Source organism: Tamandua tetradactyla, chromosome 15, assembly GCF_023851605.1.
Source record: "Tamandua tetradactyla isolate mTamTet1 chromosome 15, mTamTet1.pri, whole genome shotgun sequence".
Lineage (NCBI taxonomy): Eukaryota > Metazoa > Chordata > Mammalia > Pilosa > Myrmecophagidae > Tamandua > Tamandua tetradactyla.
In genome coordinates this window covers 61038329-61052025 of record NC_135341.1, presented here as the reverse complement: position 1 = coordinate 61052025, position 13697 = coordinate 61038329, and the positions used below count along the sequence as shown (strand labels likewise).

The 13697-nt window shown below is 36.7% G+C and overlaps 1 protein-coding gene across 14 annotated transcripts in view; it reads right to left on the bottom strand.

Annotated features, from left to right (window-relative positions):
• NEK10 (NIMA related kinase 10) overlaps nucleotides 1-13697 on the bottom strand; it is a 297546-nt gene that overhangs the window by 158845 nt on the left and 125004 nt on the right. For 13 of the 14 annotated variants that reach the window (XR_013162877.1, XM_077129956.1, XM_077129961.1 and 10 more), the window contains one exon: nucleotides 10199-10274. Coding sequence is in view for 13 of the 14 variants with exons in the window: in XM_077129956.1 (XP_076986071.1) it covers nucleotides 10199-10274 (76 nt within the window). In the remaining variant the exon portion in view is untranslated. Of the gene's footprint in view, nucleotides 1-5439; nucleotides 6276-10198; nucleotides 10275-13697 lie in introns of those variants that run through there. The other variant, XM_077129964.1, reaches the window with a different exon arrangement.

Sequence of the window (13697 nt, the reverse complement as noted above, 5' to 3'; positions counted from 1 at the left end):
ATTTCCAAACTTTCTGAAGCTTTGTTTGAGGATTTTCTTTAACACTGTCAATCTTCTCTGCCTACATATGACAGGACTAAAGTGCCAGTGAATTATATACTGGGGAATAGCCCTAAGCTAATGGCTGATAAGAGGTAGTGTATGGAAACCCCAGCTCTCTCCCTTTGGGTGGGGTATCTCTGAGTCGCAAGTTTTACACTGGATCCCAGGATCCTCAGTGAGTTTGAGCTGTAATTGCCCACAGTGACAGTTTGCCTGATAAATCCTTTCCCACCCCCGTGTTTCTTTCCCACTCCCTACACATGTTTCCTAGGGTCATCTCCAGAATAAACCAATTTTCTGAATCTGCATCTACAGGAACCCAAACTAGGGGGGTAAATGAAATAAACCCAGCAAACATAGGCAATTAGAGGAATTTATTGATAGGTTCCTGAAAGTGCGGGAAGAGCAAAGCCATAGCTGGGTCTGGGGTTTGGTGGAAATAGAAACTACTGGACATTGTCGGAACTGTCTAGTCCTCTCTGAGGGTTGGCCTCATTCTCTCAAACTGGCCTTGCGCAGGGCTAGAAACATGGCAAGCAAAGACACTTTGGCCTCTCACCTCCCAGCTGCAGTTCTTTTCTGAGTCCCAGTTCATGCATTTTCAGGAAAGAATTTAATTGTCCCAGCTGGAACCAAGGAGATACCCGTAGTCATATCATTTTTGGCAAGAAGGGCATAAGTATTATAGAACAAGTGCCAAGTCCAGGCAAACAAAATATAGCCATGTGCTGGTTTGAAACATTATGTACCTCAGAAAAGTCATGTACTTTTAATCCAATATTGTGGGGACAGATCTATTATGGGGTGGGACCTTTTGATTAGGTTTTTTCCATGGAGATGTGATCCTGCCCATTCAAGGTGGGTCTTTATTAGCTTACTGGAGTCCTTTAAGAGGGAAACATTTTGGAGAAAGCTCAGACACAGATGTTTGGAGATGCAGAAGGAAAATGCCCCAGGAGACACCAGAAGCTAAGAGAGTCCTTTGAAACCAGAAGCCAAGACAGAAGGACAGCAGAGTCACCATGTGTCTTCCCATGTGACACAGGAACTCGGATGCCAGCTGCTTTTCCACTGGGAAGGTATCCTCTTGTTGGTGCCTTAATTTGGACATTTTCACAGACTTAGGACTGTAACTTGTAACTTAATAAATCCCTTTTATAAAAGGCCATCCATTTCTGGTATATTGTATTTTGACAGCTTTAGCAAACTAAGACAGGCCAGGGGGCCAAGATTTCTAAAAAGATGAAACTTTCTCAACCATTTAAACAACCCTTGAAATTGAGTGGGAGTGGGAAGAACACATATATATATAATCTATTATATATATTCTCTATTTTTGTGATCCTAATAACAACCAGATGCGATAGGTGCTATTACTATCACCTCCCATTTCAGTTGAGGAAATTGAGACCCAGAAAAAATTAAACAGTTTAGCCAAAGTCAAAAATGGGAAAGCATAGGAGTAAACCCAGTTCCAGAGTCTGAACTATGTCATATTGGCTTATAAGGCAAAGGAGAGCTGTGCAGGTAAAACCACTGACATCTCACTACTTCTCTCACTGCTTCTACTATGGGGGCACAGTTTACTAAGCTATGGATAAAGAAGGCTTCGTTATAAAAAATGGAAATAAGGTGAGGAGGTATAAGGTAGACAGTGAGGCAAATACTTTATTGGGACAAGATAAGGCCTTCTTGGAACTCTAGAGAGCTAAAACAAGATTAGCTAATATATAAAACAAGATTAGCTAATATATATAAAGTCTTCAAAATTTAACTTCAAGTGTGTGGATCCTGGAAGTATGAAAATAAAGGTTTTTAAATAGTTGAGTGCTGCCAATACATTTCAAAATCATATACAGTTCACATTTTCAAATCTTTATCTTGACATTTCATTGTAGGCCATAATATTATTACAATTTAACAGTTTATTTTGCTTTTATGTGAATTAAAAAAAAAATCTTCCTCTAAAGGGCAACCTGAATTTCAAATTATTGGACTTCAACCTTTAATGGTTAAAAAAAAATTTATGGTATCATTTTAGAAAAAACATTTTTTGGAACTTCCAAAGAAGGTTCCCTTTATTGGCATCATGCTATTGCTTCTTTTGGGATTGTTATGGAAATTCTGAAATGCCAATATTAAAAAATTAATTAATGATAGTGTAGACTATCAGTTTTAGCTAAAAAAGTTACAAAATAAAGCAAAATCATGGGTTGATAAAAAGAGATGCATGATTGGTAAGGCCATGTGGGATAACTCATTCATTACAATAATACAAGTAGAAAATAACACTACAAAGTAACCAAAATGCTTCTTTAATTCCTTCACCACTGCTATGGTAATTTGGCTTTCATATTTCTCCATTGTTTAAATCTTCTGACTTCCCCCACTTTTTCCTTTCTCTGTCTACCCTCATCCCTTTAGCTTTTCTCTTCTTCCTTTTTGACCTCCTATTACATTTTATCAGATGGGCTCACTACAAAGCATGTACTCTCATAATGTCTGAAACTGAGGAAAATATAAATCACTTTGAGGCAACACCACTATTCAGAAAAGCATAATGCTCACCCCTCACCTGTCTTCCCTCCCTCCCCACCAAGGCAGCATTGCCAGGCCCCCATTCAACAGTTGGCATTCCATATCGTATAAGGGCACTTTCAACAAGCACCTGATGGGGGCTCTTTAAAAAGCATCATGAGAATCCCTAATCCCTGATCCTTCTACTTTCCGCTGATTGTTACTAGCTGTGTATGTGTGTGTGTGTGTGTGGGGGGGGGGGGGGGTAAGCATGTATCTCCCCAAATTAAACTGCTTTCTCTTATGGGTAAGGACTAAGTCCTCTGCTTCTCACCAGTGCTAGATAACTACATAAGTAACAGGTAGAAACTTGGACACATATGTCTTTCTTCCTTTATTTTCCCCAGTCTTTAGCTGCACAACTTCCAAAAAAAACAGCACTTCTATTAAATGACTGTCAGGCTAAGAGACACCTAGTGGCTCTACAATGCCAAAAGAAAATTTCCAGGTCCCCCCCTATTCTAACATAAATCCCAACCTAGCAGAATTATGGTTCCTGCTCTCCCCTTAAATATTCTGAGTCTATTCATAATTGAACTGAGGGAAGATTTAATTTTTACAATTCAAAAAGACATTCGGGAGATGCACCAATGGTGGGGGCACAAAGAAATAAACCACCTACTGTCCAAAGGAAATAAAGATAGATGTTGTGCATGCCATAGGGAGGAGGGCGGGGGCAGGGGGTCCTTCTCTACAAGTGCTCAGTCAGCTTATGTGCTGGGCCAAACACTGCAGTTACTCAGTGTTGCCAGTGATCAGTTGATTGATGCTCAGCTCTGAATGCTCCCTTCAATATATGCTCTATGATCAACAACAGAATTCCTTTAAGCATTTCTCCTTTAAAGTGAAAACCACTTTAAAATTTCTCTGTAGAGGGGACTGGAGGGGTATTGCAGAAGGAGGAAGTCCTGCAAATTTAGCATAGCCCAGGGTAGGCAGCATGGGTATGAGACCATCCGGGCGCATCCATCTGTCCCAGCCACAGGCCCAGAATGTGGTCCCTTTGTCACCCAGCAGTCTCAGTGTGGCAATAACCTTTCTATAGCCCTCCTGACATGGATACTGGAGCCCCTGCACAACCCAAACTCTCTGAAGGCCTCCTGCTTACACAGTGCCTGGATTCATGCTCCACTCCTCCCTCCATGGGGCCTGTGCATTCTGAAGTCCTGCTGCCCCTGCAGGCACCCAGATTCCCACTGCATACCCATGCCTCTGGTTGCTGGTTTCATTGGTTCCTCCCTGGCCTACACTTCTGAGGGAGGCTTATTTGTGCTTGCCAACAGCTCCAGACCAGCTCCAGTCTGGCTGAACCAGCAAATTTCTCTGAGCTAAACCACCCCTTCTCTGGTAAGGTCTACCCTTTCTCAGTTTGAGCATCCTCCAGTACTCCCCCTAAGCCCTGGAGCTTAGATATAAGATATAGGGTCTCCCTTGGCATTCCATATCCCTATGTTATAGTTCATGATTTTATCACAGTTAGTAACTCTTTATATTGAACTTCCCCTGTTTAATTTACTGTGTCATTTCTATCTCCAGATTGCTACACTTTATCCTGAAGAGATTTGGGGCTGAAATGCCAAATGTTAGTGTTTAAAATGGACTATGTCTTTGTTACACAACTATTAATCCCTGAAGCCATATAAGGGATTATATTTATCTTTCATTCAACTAGAGCACTATATTATGATTTACTGAGTATGGCAGCTTGCTGAATGCACCACATAAGAGAGCCCAGAAGAAACCAACAGAGGAACTGCCCAGCAAATCCACACAAACTACTGTCATGTTAAGCCAGTAATTTTGGGAGTGATTGGTTATACAGCAAAAGATAACCAAAATATACATCTGCCCATCATCAACAAATTCTTCTGAACTTCTTAATCATTCAATAAGGTAACGTATGGTAAGTACATGAGGACATGTACTTTTGACTAAGACACACACTCCAACCCCAGAAATAAAAAGTTAAAGTAAGATATCTTACCATCATGTATCATTTCTCATATCTCCTCCTTATAGGAAATATGGAATTTTATATATCATGATTTAGGTATAAAATCATCTACAATGACAAATTAGACAAATAAATAAATACGGAGAAAGAATTCCCATGTTTACAGACCCATGTTTACTTGTAAAAATGAAGATTATGAAAGGCAAGGAAAAGGGGATGTAGAAACTGAAGATAAGTGCTTTTGAATTAACAGTCGATAAAAGAAGCAAAATCCAATCGTTAGAGAGGTCCCTTCCATGCCTTTGCACTGATGGGGAGTTCAGAACACATCAGACTCTGAAAAATCCATAATGTGTGTGGTATAGGGCATTTATTTATACTCAGACTTTCAATCTTGACTAAGTCAAGGGTTTAACATTGCCAAAAACACACAAAATGAAAACTTGGATATATCCTAACTATCTAAGGTTTTTTTTTATCCATATACTTCCTGTAGTTTCAACAGATTTAAAGACACTATAATACCAAAATTATACCAAGCTCTAAATTATAAAATGTTCTTAACTTGGATTTTTTTTCTTTTCTGGGAACACCATAATTTTTCCATTTTGAATTTAGAAAGTATCTGTAGGCATTATTAAGTCTGCAATCAGTATTCAAAATCTATCTAAAATTAACAAAATGTGTTGATTAGAAAATAACTGTGAAAAATGGGGAAATTTTAAAACAAGAGTTTTTAGTTGAATAAAAGTAAAATTCTGCAAAAAATAAATGAATACATGTAGGTGACCTGCAATGTATGGTTTCTAAAAACCAAATTTCAGTAACCTAGAAACAGACACCAGTCTAGCGCAATCTTTCACATTTTTGATACAGCAGTCTAGTTCACCAAGCAGTCATGATTCAGGAGGCAGCAGCATCGCAGAGTAGTCAGCTGCAGAGCCTCTGGAGTCCCTGGATTTGAATCCAGGCGCCCACCACTTACTAGCTTTGCAATGCTGGGCAAAATTATATACCTTCCCTTATGATATTTCAAATAGTCACTTATCTTAAAGGGAGGTTGGAGGATTAAATGACTTCATGGTTAAAGAGCACTTAGAGCTGTGCCTGCCACTTAGTAAACTCCATGTAAGCGTGTGACAAATAAAACTCCATAAAGATGCATGGTTAGCATAATGCCAAACATTACAAGGCAGAGTACCACTAATACCTGCTCTCACATACCATCTATTTAGCAGCCTCTGATTAAATTCTTGAGGCTATTAGGCACATTCCATTGAGTTTTTGAGATGTATTTAGAGTCCAATTTGTGCAATTAAATCTTGAATTCACTTAAAATTGTCTCCTATCTCACTCAAGCAGATGATGCAATAAAACAACTATGCTGTGTGTGTGTGCACATGAGTGTGTGTTTATAGTGCTGGGGTGGAAAGATATTGTTCAGGTAAATTCTGCTGTTCTATAGAAAAGCCATAAACAGAAGCAATTACAGACATAAGCATCCTCCCACACCACCTGCTCAAAGTACCACTGTAGAGAGTTCCATCCCTGTACTTTCCTGTCTCTTTGAACAGTAACAGCATCTTCCTTTCCTTCCATACTCCTCAGCTGCTCAGACCTGGCTGCCAGAAAATCCTTGGTCCCTACCAGTAACCAAAGCAGCCATCCAGGGAGGAAATATGGGGACGGGGGGGAGAAGGGCCTATAAATAAATACAGTGTAATTAATTCTTCTCTCTTGCAACTATTAAGAAATGAATCTGATTCTTAGGCACAATACAATTTATACATTCAAATGAGTACTATCCTTTCAAACTTTAGACTAACAGTGAATAACAATCGTTAATATCTACTGAGTGCTTACCACATTCCAGCCAGGCACTGTTCCAAGCACTCGACATGCATCAACTCATTCACTCTCACAATCCTCAGATGTGGGCACTATTATGATCCTTGGATTACAGATGAGGCAATACTCCAGTTATACCCTAATTTTTGAGAATTCCTCTTTTGCAGTTTCCCTTAGGGCCAATTTATTGGTCACAGAAGAATATTTGTATCAATCATTTATAATCATTCCACATTTTATTTTAAATATGATGATGATGCCCACTTCATTCCATTATTCACTGTGTAACTACGAAAAATATAAAAATAAAATAAATAAATAAGTGGGAAAAATAAAACAATGCTACTATCAAGGGACTTATTATCTCAAACTAAAAGGCCCTGCGTTCAGAAGGATCTTAGAACAGTCAGGAATTGCTAGCATAAAGTCTGGTTTGAGGTAAAGCTGGTGAATTTGTCAGGCTCAAGAGTACACAGAGCCTTGTAGCCATATCAAGGACTTAGTCTCTAATTTATGAGTAAATAGAGGCCATCAAAGTGTTTTAAGTCATCTAAGAGTTCAAAAGTTTTGACCATATCATAGCTTTCCAAGAACTTAAGAGGTACAGTCAATAACTGGGCATGCTTTACTTTACTGCTGCTTGCTGTGATTTGCCTAGAGGTAGTTTTATTTTGATCCACCCAATAAAAACTTCACCAGTCTTTAAATTCAATTACTAATGTCATAAGAGAAATAGAACGACACTAAACAATACAGATACAAAGAATTTATACCCCAGGAGTAGTCAAAGTTTACCATTTTTACTATATTATACTCGTTCATTACATAAAAGTTCCAAATAGATGTTCCATGAAGACCTGCCCTAAAACATTCCCCACAGTTTAAAACTCTAAAATCTGCTCTGAAAATGCAGTTGAGGATGAGGTATTGAGTGTTGGACTCTGAAATAGAGAAACAGAACTAAGAACCATTTTGGAGATAATTTTTCTTGAGAAGGGTAACAAAGCCCTGCCTAGCAGTGAATCAGATTGGACGAAGAAAAAGAGTTTTTATTGACCTTCTGTTCTAGCACAATCTGTCCAGTGATGTGCCCACAAGCCACTCATCTAGTAGCTGAGAAACAGAATAAAGAACGTTCAGAGGCATTTCCTGCATGGATTGAAGAAGAGAACCTTACTGTATGAAATAAGGTGATGTTTGAGGAAGAAAAGGCAAATGAAAGAGCAAAGTGACACGGAAACATCAAGCTTGATTCTGGGAGAACGTGGACAGTAGAAACAGGTTCCCTGGGTAGCCCAGGTCCACATTTACAAACTCAGAGACGCTCAAAAGGATTATATGAAGATCTCAGAACTGTTAGTGAAATACTCTGGGATGGCTAAAGGCACAATTAAGGAAAAGGCAGGACAGTGTGAGACACAGCAGCAATCATGAATGATACCTGTTTTTTGTCCAATACACAAAATCCAAAGAAAAACCATAAAATGATGACATGTAAGATACAAACGAAACTGGACAAGTCTGACAATTTAATTGGCAAACACTTACATTTGGAACAATTAGGGCATGAGAAGGTACATGGACAGTGTCAGAGCCCCCACTCAGGTCCTATCTTAATCACTTTTCCAGGGCAAGTTTACAGCTTTTTTGCTGCAAGCAAGTGAGAGCAGATTCTGCCTGAAGGCTTTCTCCCACACCCAAGCAGGCCAGAAGCACCAGGAGTTCCAGCCCAGGAGCAGCCCTCTGCCAATGACAAGTGCTCCCACTTGTGACTGGAGAAAAAAAATACTCCAACTTCCTCATTCCATGTATGGGACAAATCTAAAACCTCTTTCAGAGGATCCCCCAGAGGTCTGAGCTCAGGTATCAACAGTGTAACCTGCTTATTAACACACCTGGGCTGGCTGCCCTCCCTTCCCTGTCTCATTTCCTTCCCTGCCTCATTTCTGCAATTCCCCACCAGTGCTTCCTGGGATTATTTCCCAAATAAACTACTTCACTCAAATCCTTGTTTCAGGGTCTGCTTCTGAAAAATCCCAACCTAAAAAAAGTTAAGAGAAGAGAATTTAAGACTGGTTTCTTTTAACTCCATGTTCAACTGAAGACATCAAAAATTAATAACATGCTATGTGAACCAAAGCTCACGGTAAAACCCATCAGACAAGGGGCGTTTTTAACAACTGGGAGAGAATGGAGATGGGTAAAGTAAGTAGAAAGGAATTTTTAAAAAACAATTGAAAAGAATATGGGGCTGGATAGAAAGATGAATGATATTATGATATATTGTACATGTTATTAAAATAAACATGACATACCTACATGAAAAAACAGCTTGTTTATATTATAGCTTCAGCTTAACCAACTCGTCAGTTAACTTAAAAAGTAAAGGAAAATGTGAATCTGTCTTTAGGCTCATAATGAAAAATAGCTGTCATGTTTGGATTTATTTCTACATACTCTGTAGGTACACACATACACACATAGTTGATACTATCATATTAGCAATTCTAAACTTTAATCGACAGTCTTGGAAATAAGTCTGTTTACACCAAATACTACCCCCACTGAAATTCAAGTTTGTGTTCTATATGTTCTGTGACTCTGACTGACAGTCAAATATGTTCATGAATGTGATTACTTAACACTTTTTGAGCAAATTTTCATTATTTCGGAAGAATAGTACAAAGTGAAACAAAAGAAAATTATTCTTCCAGAAGCAAATTGTTGCTAAGAGAGAGAAGTGTACAGATAAACTTGAAGTTTTCAAGGCATAATATTAGCCTGGCTACCAATCTCTTTGCAGCTTCTGATTAAGCTATCTTTAAGACCAAAGATGTAAGCAATTTCTAGTAAAGGAACTGAAAATCACTCTAAAAATACTACTCTGAATAAGCTTATATTTCAGGATTTTGAAAAATGGGGCTGTTTTTTTTTTTTTTTCAGATCATTTCCATCCTCCCTTAGAAGATTCATTCTCAGTTCTATCCCTAAGTCTCAAATGCATGATACACTAGATTTAAAAAGAAAATGTAAGTGTCTAGATTCTTTGACCTGTTGAATGACATTTCAGAATATTTCTCTATGCATACTGACTACCTTATCCGTTCACTCAATTCAACTGATTCAGACAAATAGGTTATAAGCAAAATAAGATTCTCACTTCATAATAATTAATTGCAAAGGAACCCTCAAGTATGCTAAGGAAGAGTTACAGATGTCTCAGTTACTAAAAATATGAGCGCTCATTAGGAACAACAACACTTCAAAAACATGTCTAAGCATGTATCTCATCACTCATTCATTCATGCAATAACCATTTATTTAGCATCTATTATTTGTCAGGCACTCAAATAGGTAACGACACAAAAATCCTTTCCCTGATCTTGAATGATTTATATGTGTAAAATAAAAACAGTCATATAAAAAGTAGGTGCCATACTGAGTAGCATATCTATAGGTCATTCACAGATTCATTCAACAACATAATTCCATACCTACTATGTGCCACAGATAATTTCAATTTACAAATTTTAAAAATAGTTCCCATGAGGGGCAGTATTACTTAGAAGAAAGATAATTTGTTGTTGCTGTTGTTTTAAACATATATAATGATCCACAATTCTCTATGTGTATATTACCTGGGTAATTGAGGGGAAAATTACCAAATAAGCTTCCTTTCCTAAAATTTTCTTCCCATTGTAAATCAAGAAAAGAAATGGTAGTTCAAATCAGTTAAGCATGATGTTTAAGAGCTATAAAATAAATAACTGTCCTTACCAAGAATATAGGATTGTTCCAACAACGGACGTGAGTTTACTGTTTTCTTGTTTTTGCTTTGCCAGGCCAAAGTCAGCTGTAATTCATAAAACAAAGCAATATGTTATTATATTTCCCCAGAATTGGTCTCATTCCTTAGCTCTAATATTCTGCACAATAATTATTATAGTCTGCAACAGGAAGCTTTCCTTTTTTTCACCCTCTGTCAAAATGTCACATGTGTCAACCTTCCATATCACTCTCAGCCTTAATTAATGGCAGACATTACATTATGCCATATGCCATACATTATGGCATAAAAACTTGGCCCTTAAAAAAAACCATTTAAAATAAGCCTTGCTGACTAAAATGCAGGGTCATAGACAGTACTTATTGAACTTGTGGTTTAGATTATCCTATATAACTTTCAAATAAATGGAATAAATCTTACAGTTTGGATAAACAACACTCATTGTTTCATCTGGTCAAAAGAAAAAGAATGTAAGCTTGAATAACAGTCATGAAGGGTAATACATAATGACCAAGAGGGGCTTGTGCCAGAAATGCAAGGCTGATACAATATTCAAAAAATCACTTGATATAGTTCACCAGATCAACAGATTAAAGAAAGAAAACCATTTAATAATTTCAATAGATGTACAGAAAGTATTTGAAAAAATTCAACATCATTCCTTTCAGTAATTAGGAAGAGATGGCTATGTCTTTAACCTGATAAAGAACATCTACAAAAATCCTTCAGCTAACAACTTACTTAACGTTAAAAGACTAAATGCTTTCTCCCAAAGATAAAAAATGAGGCAAGAATGTGCATTCTCCCCATTACAATTCAACATCATGCTGGAGGTCCAAGTAAGTACAATAAGGAAAGAAAAAAACAATAAAAGCATACATATTGTACAGGAAGAAATAATATTATTACCAGATAATATGATTATCTTCAAGGAGGATAGCAAAGAATCCACAAAAAAGCTTCTATTTTGTAAGAAGTGAGTTTAGTAAAGTTGCAGGATACAAAATCAATTTACAAATTAATTGTATTAATAATACAAGTAGTGAACAATTGGAACTCATTTTTTAAAGAACTATTTATGATAGCACACAAAAAAGAAATGCATAGGTATAAATGAAACAAAATATGTTCATGATCTGTATGCTGAAAATTACAGAACACTGATGAAATAAGAAGATCTAAATAAATGGAGAGATATATCACATTCATAGATTGGAAAATTCAATATTGTGAAGATATAAATTCTTCCCAAATGTTCTACAAAGCCAATGCAATTCCAATCAAAATCTAAGCAAGACTTTTTAAAATTTCAACAAGTTTATTCTAAAATTTATATAGAAAATCAAAGGAACCATGATACCCAAAACAAATTTGAGAAATTAGAACATAGTTGGACTCACATTCACAATTGTTGGGGTTACATAATTCAGTCCACTCACAGTGTTCATGCAAAAATTTGTACACAGATATTTATAAAGGCTTTATTCATAACCACCCAAAACTGGACACAGCTCAACCCTCCTATAATGAATGGAACAGCAAGCAAATTGTGACATATCCATTCAATGGAATCCTACACAGCAATAAAAAAGAACCACTGGTACAAATAGCAGCAATATTGATGATTCTCTAATGCACTAAAGCTAAGTGAAAGGAACCTGACTGAAAAGTCTACCTATTGTATTATTCTGTTTATATGACATTCAGGGAAAGACAAAAGAATAAAACCAGAGAACAGACCAATGGCTGCCGGGAACTGAGGGAGGGGACTAAAAGGGAGTTTTGGGTTATACAACTATATGCATTTATCTAAATTCATAAAACTGTATGTCAAAAAAGAGTGAATTTTATTGGACATACATTGTTTAAATTGTTTAAAAAGCAATCTGAATAAAGATAAAGTTGTACTTATTTTGTAAGTGATACAGAAGAATATATTCATTTAATAAAATTGTTATAAAATAAAATAAGAATACTGTATTTTTTACTTTAATAGTAAATATGATTAGAAAAGAGGCAGAATGATTTACTGAAAAAAAAAAAAACCACTGTACTAGGTCTATCCCTGATTTGGTTATTTTTAATATTTTTATTCAGATATCTTCACACACATACAGTCCACCCAAAGTATACAATCAATGGCTTACAATATCATCACATAGTTGTGTTATGCATCACCATGATAATTTTTAAAACATTTGCATCACCCCAGAAAAAGAAATTAAAAAAAGAAAAAAATCATACATCCCATATCCTTCACCCCACTCTCTCATTGACCACTAGTATTTCAGTCTACCCAATTTTTTTATCTCTTATCCCCCCTATTATTTATTTATCGTACTTATTTTTTCACTCATCAGTAAAAAATAGGATCACCTGTCTATCCTAAAATTTACCAACTTTACCAAATCACCACTAATTTGCTGAATTGCCTTAGTTCTCTAGTAGTATATACCAGAGATTATAATAAAAAGATATCTCAGTTATTTTCACTCTGGGAAAGGCAATCAAAATGACAGGAACTCTGCATTTTTAGCTCCTGAGATTTTAAGGTATGAACTATGATTTGAAAGACTATAACTGAAGCAATTCTTTATCATTCACTGAAAATAAATTCCATGGAAGAGCTAATATTTCATAGATGCACCAAACAAAATTGTTTTGTTTCATACTTGCCCTTTAAAAATGTTCTTTATGTTCATTTCCCAGACCATGTACCGCCACCCCCACTCCAAAAAAAATGCTCTTTATGATACTTTTGTGAATTCAGGGAGATTCCTATCTGGGAAAGAAAAATAAGTTATAATCCTTGAAGAAATCAAGATTTGTTTTCTTAGCCTTCTTGACCAACAGAGGGAAGAGAGAAATGAGACAAAATAAAGTTCCACAAGTGATGCATCAGTAGCTCAGTTGCAGAATTCTTGCCTGCTGTGCCTGAGACCCAGGTTCAATTTCCCGTGCCTGCCCATGTAAATAAATGAATAAAGTTTCAGTGGCTAAGAGATTTCAAACAGAGTTGGGAAGGTATCCTGGAGGTTACTCTAATGCATTATATAGATATTCCTTTTTAGTTTATGGTATATTGGAGTGGCTGGAGGGAAGTACCTGAAACTGTTGAGCTGTGTTCCAGTAGCCTTGATTCTTGAAGAGGATTGCATAATGATATAGCATTTACAATGTGACTGGGTGATTGAAAAACTTCGTGTATGATGCTCTTTTTATCCAGGGGATGAACAGATGAGTAAAATTATATGGATAATAAATAAATAAATAATCGGGGACAAAGGGCAAAATTAATTGGGTAGATGGAAATAGTAGTGGTCAATGAGAAGGAGGGGTAAGGAGTATGGTACGTGTGAGTTTTTTCTTTTTTCTTTTTATTTCTTTTTCTGGAATGATACAAATGTTCTAAAAATTATCATGGTGATGGATATACAACTATGTGATGATACTGCGAGTCTCTGAATATACACCATGTATGGACTATAT